At 41.8% G+C, this 15,409-nt stretch overlaps 2 protein-coding genes across 7 annotated transcripts in view; both read right to left on the bottom strand.

The window, feature by feature from the left end:
* TRAPPC13 (trafficking protein particle complex subunit 13) overlaps positions 1-15,389 on the bottom strand; it is a 30,830-nt gene extending 15,441 nt beyond the window's left edge. For 4 of the 6 annotated variants that reach the window (XM_077347259.1, XM_077347260.1, XM_077347262.1 and 1 more), the window contains exons 1-6: positions 15,171-15,389; positions 5,680-5,748; positions 4,731-4,830; positions 1,915-1,999; positions 743-870; positions 470-542 (exon numbers count right to left, since the gene is read on the bottom strand). In XM_077347259.1, the coding sequence (XP_077203374.1) occupies positions 470-542; positions 743-870; positions 1,915-1,999; positions 4,731-4,830; positions 5,680-5,748; positions 15,171-15,216 (501 nt within the window). In that variant the 5' untranslated portion in view covers positions 15,217-15,389. Of the gene's footprint in view, positions 1-469; positions 543-742; positions 871-1,914; positions 2,000-4,730; positions 4,831-5,679; positions 5,749-6,517; positions 6,540-6,625; positions 6,711-15,170 lie in introns of those variants that run through there. The other 2 variants (XM_077347264.1, XM_077347261.1) reach the window with 2 other exon arrangements.
* SHLD3 (shieldin complex subunit 3) lies at positions 8,668-15,352 on the bottom strand. Its single transcript, XM_077347266.1, has 2 exons — positions 15,171-15,352; positions 8,668-10,173 (listed from the first exon to the last, which is right to left on the bottom strand). The coding sequence occupies exon 2, from the start codon at positions 10,058-10,060 to the stop codon at positions 9,320-9,322; it is 741 nt and encodes a 246-aa protein (XP_077203381.1). The 5' UTR covers positions 10,061-10,173; positions 15,171-15,352; the 3' UTR covers positions 8,668-9,319.
* Positions 15,390-15,409: the final 20 nt, after the last annotated feature.

Here is a 15,409-nt window from a genome sequence, read left to right as displayed (position 1 = left end):
GGCCCTGCAGAATGCAAAACGTTTACACAGGGCCTGCAACTCTTCCAGGAGCTCATTCCACCAGGTGGGGGCAAGGACCAAAAAGGCTCTGGCCCTGGCCGAGGCCTAGAACCAACTCTTGTGATTGCATACTTGAGGAAGAAAGAGTGTGGCTGTAAACTTAGCATAATATTCTCTATGTGTGTCCCTACCAAAAACCATTTTAAAGATGTCCAGAATCTTCTATATGTAACTATACGACAAGATAGCCAAGCTGTATTTTGCTACCAGAGCATTTGATTTACCCATTTACTACATTCTATGCTTCGTTTTAGCACTGAAGAAAAGTAGAGCAGGCAAAACAAATACAGTAGAAGAAGAACTCAAATATATATAGCAAAATTGTGAGCATATCGAAGGAAGACTAGGAGGAAGAGAAGAAGAGTATTGATTGCTTGCAATACTGCCTGAATTGTTGCCGTGTCAATACCTGAAATTTGAAGAACTTTCTGAAGTACATCTTCTCACCTGTCTGTGTTGTGTAACTTACAGCACACACTAAGCTGAAAAAGACAAACAAATCAATGGGTTTTAGCTATTTCTCTGTCTTAGATATATTCATGGGAGGTGGGACAGAGCAATAAACACAAAACGTGCAATAAATATCTTTTTGCTTGGAGCATCTAAATACAATAGCTCGTATATTTACAACAGGGGGAGAGAGTAACACATATAACTCAGAAGAAAGAATTTGCTGTCTTACATGTGTGTCCCTATTTCTTTTACTTCATGGTGAATGACGTCATCGATGCAACAGTCTGGTTTGAGTTCTGCCACTGCTGCAGTGGAGGCGGAAAGATTCAAACGCTGCGAACTTGTCTGCAAGTCAGCCTTGGCATTGAGAACATAGGCAGAGGATAAGAAAAGAATGGGTGAGCTTCAGAATTAGACTATTGAAAGACAAAGGCATTTAACACAGCCTGTAGCGACTAATGGCCTGAAATGGGAATGGATGGAGGGAAGTGAACACCTGCTAATAATTGCATACAGTGTTTATGAATTTATGCAAACGTTCGCAGAGTGTTATGGTGTTCCAGCTCTGTGGCAGTGACCATGCTTGTTGTTACTCAAAAGGTTGTGCAAACAGAACACCAACATCTCTGGGCTTAGATTAAAAAGTACTTCTGCAAACTAAATGTACTCTGGTGTGGAAAAATACTTCTGGCTCCAGAAACATTCTCTTGCTCTCCCGTTATATAGTACTTCAGTAGGCAAATTCACAAGCTTGTGAAAACACGGAGGTCCTTAAAAATGGAACCAACTATCCTTGTGTTCCATTCCATAAGAATTCTCATTTCACCCTGAGAGCACACACTCAGCCGTGAACTTCCACATTTGGCTAATGAAACAAGAGACACTCCGAGATGGTGGTTTGCCCAAGGCCAGCTTGCTTTGGCTCTGTGTTTTCCTCCTGGAAGTCTGACACTGTAACATCTAATCCGCTACTCCTCATAAAATGGCATACAGATAAACTCCAGAGGCCAAGTGATAATTGAATGTCAATCATTTTGAAGGTCATTAATTCATAGGGTTGCCAAAAGTCAAAAGTGACTTGATGCACACATAGGTGGGAAGACAGTATCCAAGAGAGATGCAGACTCCAAACCACCATTGCACCACCAGTTTTTGATGAGTAAGGGAAGAGTCATCTTTATCCTTCTTTAGCCTCTTATCCAGGGCGTTCCCTTAAATTGGGCACAATCTGTCAAGAAGGGCAAAGGCATCAATGAAATGAATGCAAGCTTGTGACATTCTCCTGCACAATACCACCTCCACAGCAGAAGTTTTGTTACCCTCACTAAGAAACACAAGTGACTGGGGGGGAAAACTTTAACTGTAATTAATTAATTTAAAAATTAATAAATTCAAGCATACCTTTACCAAAATGTCTTTTACCACTTGGTGACTGTCATTATGTACGCTAATGTAGCTGGAAAACGTCTCTCCTAAGAATATATTTCTGTTAAAAGGGAATGGTGGTAGTGGAGAGGAAAAAAGAATTTAAATAATGCATATATACAAACAGAGTTTAAGTGTATTATTGTCCATCTTTAACAACTACGTATGTTTCAGGGACCAGAATCAGAATCTACTATTATGCAGTTAATAAGAACACAAGAGAAGACATGTTGGATCAGGCCAATGGGCCCAACCAATCCAACACTTTGTGCCACAGAGTGGCCAAAACCCGGGGGCCATCAGGAATTCCACCAGTGGGGTCACAATTCCAGGAGCCCTTCCTTTGTTGCCCCCAAACACCAAGAACACAGAGCATCACTGCTCGAGACATAGTGCTCCATCTATACATTGTGGCTAATAGCCATTGGACCACTCCTCCATATATTTATTCAGTCCCTCCTTGAAGCTGTCTATGCTTGTAAGCACTGCTACTTCCTATGGCAGTGAAGGCCACATGTTAATTACTTTTGGAGTGAAGAAGTAATTCCTTTTTAGTTCTGAGCCTACTGATCATTAATTTCATTGAGGGTCCATGAGTTCTTATATTGTGAGAAAGGAAGAGAAATATTTATTTTTCCAACTTCTCTATCCTGTATCATGTCACCCCTCAATTGCTGTTTTTCCAAGTTTAAAAGCCCTTTCTTTAACTTTCCATCACAGGGAAGGTGTTCTGCCCCCTTAATCATTTTAGTTGCCCTTTTCTAATGCTGTAATATCTTTTGAGTTAGAGTGATCAGAACTGTATATAATATTCTAAATGAAGCCAGGGGCGTTGTGATACTGGCTGATGTATTTTAGTCCCTAAGAATCCTCAGCATAGCATTTGCCTTTTTTATTGCAGTCTCATACTGAGTTGACATCTTCAGTAGCGTGTGCATTTGGCTAGTCGGCTCCATTTTTTAAAAATACCGTATCAGGATTTTTCGGGTATTAATTCATCTGGATTTTGTTGTGATTCTTCCAGCTACCAAAATGGCAGCCAGATAGCTGGAGTTAAAGGGACCAAGATCCCTTAACTGTCTCAGATTCTGAGTTCACTCATCATCTGTTTTCTATTAATTAACCAGTTTTTAATCTGCAAGAAGTCTTGAATTCTTATCCCACAGCTGCTGAGTTTGCTTAGGAGCCTTTAATGAGGAACTTTATCAAAGCTTTCTGGATGTCCTGGTAAACAACATCTATTGGGTCACCCTTGTCCTTGGGCTTGTTCATCCTCTCAAAGAACTCTAAAAGGGATGGGCACAAACCATGAGCCAAAATTTGTCATGAATTTTGCCTTATTCATGGTCTCTGAATCAATGTTCCCCAAGCCTTTCCCAAACATTTCCCCAGACTTCTGTTCAGTTTGGTTTGGAGGTTCAGGCCATTTAAACCTAACAGCTGAGCAGGGCAGTTCATCTGTCAGCTGTTAAGCTTAAATGGCTGCAAGGCATTTAAACTGCCCATTTCACTTTGCCCTTTCCAAGCAGGGGGAAGCAAAATGAACCACTGAAATGACCAGCAGCCATTTAAACCTAATTGCTGAAGGGCAGACCTGCCAAACTGTGACCGAGAGAAAGGGGGTCCGAACTGTCCAGTTCATTTTGGGGATTTTTATTTAGTCTTGGTTGTTCAGTTTGGGATCACCTCAAATCTCAAACTGGAATTTCCTAGTTTGTATCCATCCCTATTAGTGAGACAAGATCTTACCTTACAGAATCCATCCGGATTCTTTCTCAGTAGCTCTTGTTCATCTGTGTGCCTAGTAATTCTACCCTTAATAACGGATTCTACCAATTCTACCAATTACCCAGTAGCAACATTATACTGATTGGTTTGTGATTTCCCAGATCTCTTTTGGCAACTGCGCGTGCGTGTTTGCGTTGCCGGCGTGCCGGGCCTGCCTCTTCCCCAAGCTTCTCATAGTGGGGGGGGGGGGGAGGCAGGCATGACTGCCGACGGCCTGGTACCGGGCCGCAGATCGGGGGTTGATGACCCCCGAGTTAAAGCATGTGAGAGTGACACTGATGGAGTATGATTTCATCACTATAGTAGATGGTTTTAGAATCACAGAATCATAGAGTTGGAAGGGGCCATACAGGCCATCTAGTCCAACCCCCTGCTCAACGCAGGATCGGCCCAAAGCATCCTAAAGCAATGGCTGGATGTTTTGCAATGCCTGGATGTAGACTTGTATAGGCTTCATTCTCACCAGCTCCAGCTCCTAGGATGGTAGGGATCTTTTCAGCCAGATCACATGTTGGACATGAAAGATGCTTTATACTGACTCAGACTGGCAACACTTCTCCAGGGCCTCAGGCTGAGGTCTTTCACATCATCCCCAACCTGATCCTTTTCACTGGAGATTCTCAACACTGAACACTAGAGCTTTGGCATGCCAAGCAGGAGATCTGAGCCATGCCCCCACTTCTAAGACTGTTCACAGATTTGACACTGATTCAGAGTTAGTAAGCTTGATGCCTAACTTCTTAATCTCAAAACTGAATATTAAAATAGTTGGTGAGGAGCAACTCTTGAAAACAGCTTGTTGCTATAACAAAGCAAAGAAAGAACATGCTTTATGCATGGGCTAGGGACAAGAGAGTAAAAACAGGCCAAGGCTGAGATCCTACTTATGATTGCTGGCAAAAACATCTCATTGAAATCAGCGGCATAGATAAGATTTATGATCGTTTTGCCCCAGATTGAAGATTGCAAGAACAATGGTCTCAAACTATATATGCAACTCTTACCCAAAGTTCTGAGGCAAAGTCAACATTTCTCCAAGCATTAGTGTTTCTGCCCCTTTTACAGTTGAAGGATCATCTTTCATTAGCTGGTTGAAAAGATCTCCTGCAATAATACAAAAATTAGTCAGATACACCATGGCCAACATTTTGAGTTCTAGGACCTGATCTGTTACAGACACCCTGTTTTAATAGTTTGACTTTTTTCTTCTCAGTAGATTAACCATATACTAAGGAGGCTCCTGCAATATTCTTTAGATGTACAGAATTGTGGCATATGAAGTTATTCTTACTCCTGTGTATCAAGCTAACACAAGTCCCTCCTTGCATAACTTTTTAGTAATAAAGAGGGTCTGTTATTCCTTGCATTTAGTTTCTTCCTAGCTATCTCCCAAAACAAGAAAACGTAAACAAAGCAGTGAGTGGGGATGCAATAGGTGCAGCTCAATGTGGTGTTGCTGTTAGATTTGGTAAGCAGTCTTGGGTTCAAATCTTCACTTGGCTGACCTTAGAAGAAAAGTTTGTTTTTATACCCTGCTTTTCACTACTCAATGGAGTCTCAAAGCAGCTTACAACTGCCATCCTTTCCTCTCCCCACAACAGACACTGCACAACAGCTCTGACAGAACCGTGACTACGAGGGGCGTATCACCCACTTCGGGAACCCCTGTTCTAGAGCCTAACAGTGCAATCCTAAACAAAGTCAATTGAAAACAAAAGGTTCGGGAGGGTATACCTCTGCATCAGATATACTGTGAATTGTCCAGCTTTGCCTTAATAATCCTCCTATAGTTTGAAATTAACCATATTATTTTAAACTAGTATTTTCCAGCGCCCGATTTCAGAGCCTGACTTCAAGCTATTTCAGGTAATCACCCGGGTTTATTTTTGTAATCTTTAGAATGCAAATCTATAAGTGCTTTGCAGTATTACTGGATACCCAATCTTCATTTACCTGGCAAGTCTCTCTCTTCACAGGTCACAGGGATATTGGTGAACAAGGTAGGCTTGGTTAATCTCATCACTGCAAATTCAAAAAGCAAATTTAAAGTGACCATCAACACAGTTTTTAAAAAGTGCTCAAAACAAACCCCAAAGCCTGTTCAGGCATTATGCCTTGGCAGTCCATGCAAGCTGAAACTGGGAGAATACACTGGCTCCCATCTCAGTAGGCAGAAGCTAACTTGCGAAATGAAGGATTATGTGTTGAATACAAACTCTCCCCGACCCTACAGGATACGGCTAGATACAACGAGAAATGGTAAACATGACTCAAATACAATATGCCCAATACATGTTGCTTGCCAGAAACTCTGCCATCTCCTAGGATATGTACTACAATGACTCATATCTTCCTGTGTTGTCAAGTAAGAATCATGTCGGTGAAAAGATAGAACATCCCCCTCTGTCTCTCTTGTGGAGGTGGAAAAAAGCTACACTTGACACAGGGCAATTTTGATTCAGTTGTTGGGATGTCAAACAAATGTCATTGATGGTTCCCCCCCCCCAAATACCTGAAATCAGAATAATGACAAGAATTGACTTTTATAATGTATATTTATGGTTCTTTTGATCCAAACAAAATGATCAACATTTTCAGAGGCATCAGAATGGTAGCTACTAGAATCAAATTAATCAGAGCCCGGACAGCTGTTAGAGTGCCTCCTGCTTATACTTTCACTTTGTGTTTATGCTGAGCACAAAGAAAATATCGAGCAAGCAAATACAGCAGGTGACAAAGCTAAAAAAGAAAAAAAAAGACAAGCACAGCCCAAACAATCACTTCCCCTGACCCTCAATAGTGTTTAAATGAATCTCAAAGTAGGCCTCCATTCACGTTTCCAGTAGCTCTCAAAATCAACATGGTATTCATCAACAGGATAGCACCAATCCAGCCCTACCTTCCGTAGACCATATCTGACCTAAAGAAATTCTGCAGGTAGCTTCTCTGCTTTAAGACTCACTCAATTACTACTAGCCTCATTACTGTGGCTACCAACTCAATAAAAAACAGGTGGAGCACTGAGGAGCAGAAACCAGTTAGAACCTGCTAGAGTTACTTATTTGCATCAGCATGCAGATCTGTTTCAAGGACATAAAAGAGGCCAGACAACCCATGTAAGGTAAATCTGCTGTATACCAGAAAACCAAGTGGCTCAGGTGGAATTTAATTAGAAAGTTCAAAATTCGCTGTACTAGTTCTTATGAAGCCCATTTAATCCCACTAGGGGCTCATTCAGCTTTTATTGAACAGGAGTTTGTAGACCTTAGTTCACAATCTACTGAAAAATATTCACCTGAAAATAAACCTTTCTTAAAAATATTCAATTCAACACTCCTATAGAACTTTGCCAAAATCAGGTTCTCTACTAAGAATAACCTTTATATGGAGAAAATTTATTATGGGCAATTGTAAAAAAATATGTGCTAAAATAAAGTTGTTCAACTGTAACCCCTATCCCTTACTACCCCAGTCTTCAATACATTTCACTGAAAATTCAATGCTGTATATTAGTAAGAGTGTAAAATTAGGAATTCTATGTTGGATTGGTTCAATTCATTCCTCACTGCCCTAATTCAAAGAATAGCTGATGGAGATCAGTTATCATCAGTGTGGGACTTATCCTCTGGGACTGCACAGGGTGCAATTCTATCCCTTTGCTGTTCAATTTTAAAACCTAAATTAAAAGTTAATTGTGTGTTTTAAAGCTTTCTGTAAGCTGTCGTGAGCCTCTGTGGAAGGACGGGGTATACATTCAATTCAAAAATAAATAAGTAAGTAAAGCCCTTAGATCAGGGGTAGTCAAACTGCGGCCCTCCAGATGTCCATGGACTACATTTCCCAGAATTCCCCTGCCAGCGAATGCTGGCAGGGGCTTCTGGGAATTGTAGTCCATGGACATCTTGAGGGCCGCAGTTTGACTACCCCTGCCTTAGATCAAATCACTCACAGTTAATTTTTGCCTGACTCCTGTAGTTAAACGGCTAAGAATGAATAAACTGAAACTTGGCCCTGGAAGGACAGAGGTAACGCTGGCATGGAAGTCAGAGGTCTTGAAGGATATTATGTTTCCCCATTTTTGACAGGGTTCAGCTGACTCAATTAAGAGCCTTGTATTATACTGGATCCAACACTGCTGATAGAGAAACAAATTAATGTAGCTGCAAAAAAAGGGCCTCCTATCTGCGTCTAAACTAGAAGAAGGCTCTCTAGTTTAATGGCTAAACCGCCTGGATCCATTTCATAGTGACATCAAGAACAGATCACTACGCATTCTCCCCTCAAAATCAATCTGGAGATTCCAGTTGGTAAAGAATGCTGTAGCTTGCTCATTATTGGAAGCCATATGGCACATGCATATTACACACAATCTGCAGTCTCCATTGGCTGCCCATGGTTCAGAAGGATGCTTGGGGTAAAGGTTCAGGACTGTAGACTATACCACGTATCGTTTGTACTATTCACTGTTGTAACTAGGTTCCTAGTACACTGTGCTTCACCTCTAGTTAGTTTCCAGACTTCCACAATGCAACAGGATTTGACTTATCTATTGGATGCCCCATTCTGTCAATTGTATTGATTTATTTGGTGAGGAAGGCAGATCATAAGTAACGTAAATAAAATAATAAATAAAAATAGAACGGTTATGGGACTAGGATCTGCAACAGTCATGTTGACCCCTACTCTGCAACAGGGACTTGGGCCAGTCACACATTCTCATTCTAATCTGTTTCACAGGGTTGTTGGGAAGACAAAATACAAGAGATGAGAACAATGCAATCAATGGGTCCACATAGGGGAGAAAGATGGGGTATAAATGAAATAAATAAATTCTATAGATATCAACACAATTTACTTCCAAATCATTATAATTAGAATTGGGGAGTATAAAAATGATAAGAATGCCAAAAAGTCATGACAAATGGACAATTAAGCCAGTAGGACAATAGGAAACAACTTTATGGTCAGCAGCTATGGTGAGAATCAAGCGTAGAGAGAAAACACACAAGTTTGTCTGTTAATAATTTTATGATTATAAACCTCTTGCAATCAAAACAAAGAAGCTATTACTTCAGCACTAGCAATAGAACATCTTTATTATTCAGTAATTTTAGCCAAAAATTTCAAACAGAAATGGGGTAATGAGAGTCATGTAGAAAGTCAATTCATGCATAGAACATGAAGCATCATTCTTACAAAGGACATTTCCTGAAGCAGCCACAGCCCTTTAGACTCCTCAGAACAAAGAATAATCTCTGTCTTGCAGAGATGACTCCCTTGAGAGGATGTCCTGTTTTTGTCACCCAATTTACACTCAATTCATACACTAAAAAAGCCAGCCCTCTAGCCAATGGGTACATAGGTGACATAACTGTTTGGAAGAGTCACAGGACAGACACTAGCTCTCCTTGCATCAGCCCAGGAGGCTACAGGGAGTACTCCTAATGTTCAATGAAACAAAACATCCTAATATTAGTCACACACAATGAAGCAAATGCCTAGGTCAAACCGGTAAGAGAATTGTTTGCCAATTCATTAAGAAAAATACTTGAACTAAAATATTACAGTGAACAGCACAGCATTTAATCCAGAGTTATAAACTGTATATGATTCCATGTCCATGAACGAACAAGTTAATAATGCCCTCAAGGTTTAATTTTTTTCTAAGGTTACTGCCAACGTATTCACAGTATATTATGTCACAGAAAACCCAAATCTGAGCTTCACATCTCTGGATGGTAGCATTACAAGATGGAAGTTCACTGTGTTTGATCATCCGGTTGAGCTTTACCCAAATGTCCTCCAATGTTTGATTATTAAAAGTGGATGGTTCAATGATCCATCTTGCTCTGTAGAATGCATGTAGCTTTAAGCTTTCTAAAATGCTCCGTAGCTCTTGAGACAGAGGAAGAATCTTGTCTTTAAGGTTACAGCTGGGAACAGACACACTCCAAGATCTCCTTAGTTTCCTGTTGCCATTTTCTGATTGCTTCCCCAAACTACTGAAATTAATTTTGCCATACTCTGCCTTTATGTGTTTTCCAGCTTTTAAATCGGGATGAAATTCTTGAAGACCTTCTGTACAGTCATAAATCAGGGAGACACAAACAGTTTCTGGGATTGTATGTTGTTGTTTCACCTGTTCTGCTTCTTCAGCAGAAATGATAGGAGGTCTTCTTTTGGGTTTAAAGGGAAGCTTGCCAGAGTGACTCGAAAACCAGGGTCTGAAGCTTGGCAGTTTTCGAACAGGAAATTCTTTCAGTGCCTCTTCTGTGATTTTTTGCAATACGGCAGGGTCCTTTTGCCATGGCCGATAGTGTAGAAACACCTCCATGCTTGAACCATAGGAAGCCACATCTTCTTATCGAAATGTTTCTTGGCCTCTGCACTAAAAAGATGACTTTAAAAGCATCTTGTCTTCTGAGCTGCACAGCTTGAAAACGCGACCTAGAGTAGAAGTATTGTAAGTAGTAAGACAAGCTGCTTTACCACCCTGTTAATCATCATTTTGTTCCAGTTTTTGCTAGACAAAAAAGGTGGTACCAAACAGAACTTATTGCCAGAGTAAACAACTGAAAAAAAAATTCCTCAGCACATCAGTACCCCACTCAACCTCATTAACTGCTTTTTCTTCTTGACATCCATCTGGCTCTGCCGACTACTTTTAATTCTATTAGAGTGCTGCAGCAGCCTTTGCAATAACAGAAATTAAACCGGTGTCACACCCACTGTAAGAGACTTGAGCTGCAAGACCAACTTTCCATCTGATCTATCAAGAACTGCTGAGAGAAAGTAGTACAGAATGTAGAAGAAGGAAGGGCAGGAGAAGCAGAATTGGAAGAAAAGCTAATAATTTAAAAATAGAAGAAGTGGAAGGGAACATACCCGATGTGTAAAGCAGAGGTCATTTGCATACACCTTAATGTGTAATATGTAGTGCAGGCTTCCCTTCACAAGGATACTGACTCAATAGCTGCCCCATGTACTGGATACCCTAGTGGTATAGTCACAGTTGGGAAAATGTAAATCTAATACTAGCAATGCAAACAGTATAGAATATAAATTATCTCAGCTCAAGAACAGAAAGGCTAAAAACATTCCCTGACAGAATGCTCTCAAGCACAGAAAGGATTGCCTGTTCCCATTTGCTGATGGAAATCGCATAATAAGTCACCCTGAAAAGGGTTTGGAAATTGGAGGAGATGGTGGTAGATTCCAAAGACAAACACTTTCCCCATAATCTTGGACCTTAGTAACTCTAGCTGCTTTGCTCATTGCTGCTTTCTCTACAAATGCCTCTCTGAACAGCTGCATCGTAAGTTTCTGGGTTGAAAAAAAGCTCATGGAAGGATTAGTGCAGGGGTAGTCAAACTGCGGCCCTCCAGATGTCCATGGACCACAATTCCCAGAAGCCCCTGCCAGCATTCGCTGGCAGGGGCTTCTGGGAATTGTGGTCTATGGACATCTGGAGGGCCGCAGTTTGACTACCCCTGGATTAGTGCATACACACATGCAAAGACAGAATAAGTAATTTTGTACAATTCCCCTTGTGCAATTCCCTGCCCCCTTCACTGCAGTCCCTCTGCAATGCCTTTGTTTACAAGGGTCCTTTAATTTTCAGCAGAAGATTTTTTAGGGACATGCAGGGGGCTCCTGAGGTAAGGGCAAGGCTGTGCAACCCCTACCATGAACCCTCCCCATAGGATATAAGCCACTTTATCTAGTTTTGTTTTTAGTCATCTAAAGATGGAAATCTTTGCCTAGCTTTTTATGCCCAAATATATTGGGGGGGGGGGGGAGTATCTGTGATTGTTGGTGGCATTTTGTCACAAATGACCCTGCTGGAATCAAACAAAACGCCAATCCTAAGGTTCCCAAATTCAGACTATGACACAAATTTCATATCCCTTCTTCTAACAATGTGTAAGCACAATTCTGGAGGAAGGGGAACAGTTTAGTAACACAGAGAAGAGCTAGCAGAAAAAAACACAAACTCAAAATAAAGCAAGAGGCAGTCAGAAGGTTATATATCATGCATGAACTGATGTTTTCTCCCTAAGAAAAGACATTGTTTTTTTTTAAGTGCTTCTGAAGCAATATTAGGAAGAACACCAGGAGGCTAGAAGATTAGTATGTTTTAATTAGCAACATTTAATGGAACTGTTGGAAATTTTCTGAATTGAGTTGTAAATGAAATGCACAGCATGATTCTATGCAGAGTTATGTGCACCTTCGCTCATCAAAATCTGAGGCCTTACGCATGCCTAACTCTGCAGCTATCCCAAAACACTGAAAAATAATAAAGTTTCACTTTGAAACTGTTGCAAGTTTTATAAAGCAAAACTGAAAAGTCTTGAAATATCATTAATATCAACACATCACCCTAATTAAAACACGCTCTCTTTCAAGAATATACAGGTCAAGAAAATACTAACAGAAAAAAAAGACTCAGAGAAGTAGCATTTGGCCTTTATTCCCCTCCCCACAACTCATCTTACTGTCCAAATGCTCTGAAAACTTGCCAGAACTTCCTCTCTTTCCAGCTGCTGGATAAGTGATGTGATTCTTTAAAAGCATTATTTTTAAAAACTCATCATTTGCTATGATCCTCAACTTGTATTAACAAACACTACATTTCTGTAACATACAACAGAGGATGTGTATGTTCTGCCCATAATATCTAATATTGTCGGATTCCTTTCGAAATCAGATGCTCATCCCTAGCCTCTGTTCATATTTTGAAGATAAAACACGTTAAGAACGTTAATATGCATGCTTGGTCTATTGAAAAAGTACACATGAGAACCCAACAACCATTTTTGAAAGCAAAAGCACTAATATTTACTATTATTACTATTGCTATTATTTGATTTCTTTCCTGCCACTTCCAAAGATAGCTCATGGCAGGTTACAATGTCCAATATAAAACCCCCAATTAAAACCATTAAAAGACATAAAAATTACAAACATGGCAGAAACTCCCCCATCCTCCCTACTAATAACTTTGTGTTAATATTGTTGTGTTCTATATGGTTTCACAAGTCCATTAGAAAATATACTCTTCTGCTACACCGACTAAGCTCCATATTGCCAAAACTTCGTTTAAAATCTTACATTTGCACAAGTTAATTGGGGCTGGTCTCAGTAATGTCCACAAGCTCTCGACTCTTCTATATCCATTGGAGGTGAAAAGCGTCATCATGTTGCAGGCGAATCACAGCAACCCCATAGGGAAGTGGTCCCCAACCTTTTTATCACCAGGAACCGGTCAATGCTTGACAATTTTACCCCTCTGGGGGGGGTATTCTACTAGAGGTGCTGTCATTGGATGGTGCCGGAGGGGTGGGCTTAGCTGGTGGCTGCTACGGCTCCTCTGATTGGGCAAATGGACAAGAAGGACGGGGGGGGGGGCAGCTGGCCTGTTTCTTTTCACCATGGTCGCTGAAGGCAGTGGGCAGGAACCTCATTGCCATGGAGTTGTGTGAGCTACCCTGGGAATAAGGTGCTCCTAGACGTGAGATGAGGGAGTCCTAGTCAGAGCAGGAATGGAGAAGGGGAACTTTGTGACCTGGACTTTTGCAAAGTTGGGTTGATGTTGGTGGGCTGAAGCACCTAACTTCTTAAAGCCGTGAATCGGTCCTGGTCTCCGGTCCTGGGGTTGGAGATCACTGCCATAGGGTTTTCAAGACAAGAGAAGTTCAAAGGTGGTTTATCATTGCCTGCCTCTGCATTGCAACCCTGGTATTCCTTGGTAGTCTCCCACTCAAATGCTGACCATGAATAACCCTTTATAGGTTCTGAGACCTGACAAGACTGGGCTACCCTGTACTGTCATGCTATTATTGCAAAAAGATGGTCTTGCTTTTATCCTATAGATACTATTGCTGGCACCTAAAGAAATTAGATGAATTCTAGCATCTACCCCAAGGAATTCAGGGCCAAACCATAAAATACTTTTTAAAAATAATCAGATCTTGGGAACCGGGACCTAACCCGCTTTGCTCACAACCACACAGCAACTGCATGGAATAGTATTTTAAAGGCTGTGGGGGCCCTAATTGGTTCAGGGCCCTGGCATTGTGGGAGGAGGAGATCCTGCCTTTCACTCCCCATGGCATTCTCCTGAGAGGAAACAGACCTGAGGAACTGCAGCACATGGTTTCCTAAATATATGCCACCCATATCCAAAAGCTTTTTCTTCACTACCATTGTCCCTCATAGGATGCCAGTGAAGAAGCACAACCATCTGGATAAGCACATCACAACAAAATCTGCAGAGATGCAGCTCTCCATTCCTGAAGGCCTTAATAAACAAGCAAACACACAAACAATTGATTCTCCACTGGCAAGTTGGAGACATTTTGGAATGAGTGCTTCAGTATCAGAGAAATACAGAAAACTTGGAAGCTGGATGAAACAAGGCAAATGACCCATTTGGTCTCTTAGGTCCTACTTCCTTATTCAACAAGCAGGTACATAGGCTGCCTTAAAAGGGTTTGCAAACATCTGGGCCCATCATCAAGGTGAGCAAAACACATCTTGGCTGGGAACCAGGAGCATCTTCTCCATATCACAAAATCCCTGTTCCATATCTATTTTGACAAGAAGTATAGAATGAATTGTCGATGGCTTTCACAACTGGAGTCAACTGGTCATTGTGGGGTTTCCTAGCTGTGTGTCCATGGCCTGGTTGTTTTAGTGGACTCAGAAGAAAAAAGGAAATCACTAGGCACTTTATGAAATCCCCAGACGATTATGAGCATTTTGCCAATGTGATACTATGACTACTACTATGACAATATATTGGAAGAGCAACCACTGACGAAGATAAAACAGAAAGTGGGTCACTTAACCTAGGATCCTGTTTTGGTTGACTCTTTATGTTTGATCATATGTTTGACCATTTAGACTTTATGTTATAACCTTTTCACTTATAAACATAGAGAAGACTACTATATCATTGTGCCTCGTGATTTCCTTTTTTCTTCTGAGTCCACATTGAGGAATCCACGGTTCTATACTTGACTGGTCGTTTTAGTCCCTGACATTTTGTCAGCAACTGCGGGTAGTGCCTTCAGAGGTCGGACACAGCAAGATGGGAATCTCTCCACGCCTAGGTGTGCCAAATCACACTTTGGCACAGACAGGTCCTATCTCTGATGGCGCCAGCCAGAGTCCCTGACAAAATTCGCTGGCAGGGGCTCATGGGAATTGTAGTCCATGGACATCTGGAGGGCCGCAGTTTGACTACCCCTGATTTAGAGTGACCGGCGCTTGTTTTGGAAAACACGAGCCGCGGCTTCGGGCAGGTTGCCGATGCATGTTTGCGCCGTGACTGAAGACCTGGGATCCTGAAAGCAGCTTCCCCACTCGGCCTACTCTGCAGACGTGTTGTGCTCTGACAGGCCGGAGAGGGGATCTGGGGGCGCGGGGGTCGCACGCACCTTTGAGGGCCAGGAGATGCTCCTGCTTCGGTTGAGCGACATCCATCGCCTCGGCCGCTCCCCCCTGTGTCTCACTCCGTCACGGAGCCCACCTCGGGCGAGCCTCCGCCAGCGGCCGGCAGAATCCGGTCCTGGTAACAGACAAGGGAACCGGCGCGGGCCTCGTCCCCCGCAATCCTGTCACCGCTTCAATAACTACAAGCACCAGCGGCCCGTCGCGAAACGCTTCCGGGTACACT

This window comes from Paroedura picta, chromosome 7 (genome assembly GCF_049243985.1).
Source record: "Paroedura picta isolate Pp20150507F chromosome 7, Ppicta_v3.0, whole genome shotgun sequence".
In the NCBI taxonomy this organism is placed as follows: Eukaryota; Metazoa; Chordata; class Lepidosauria; order Squamata; family Gekkonidae; genus Paroedura; species Paroedura picta.
This window is presented reverse-complemented; position numbering and strand designations above follow the sequence as displayed.

Bases quoted from the DNA above. Each gene is read 5' to 3' on its own strand.
- SHLD3 (XM_077347266.1), bottom strand. From the start codon at position 10,060: ATGGAGGTGTTTCTACACTATCGGCCATGGCAAAAGGACCCTGCCGTA.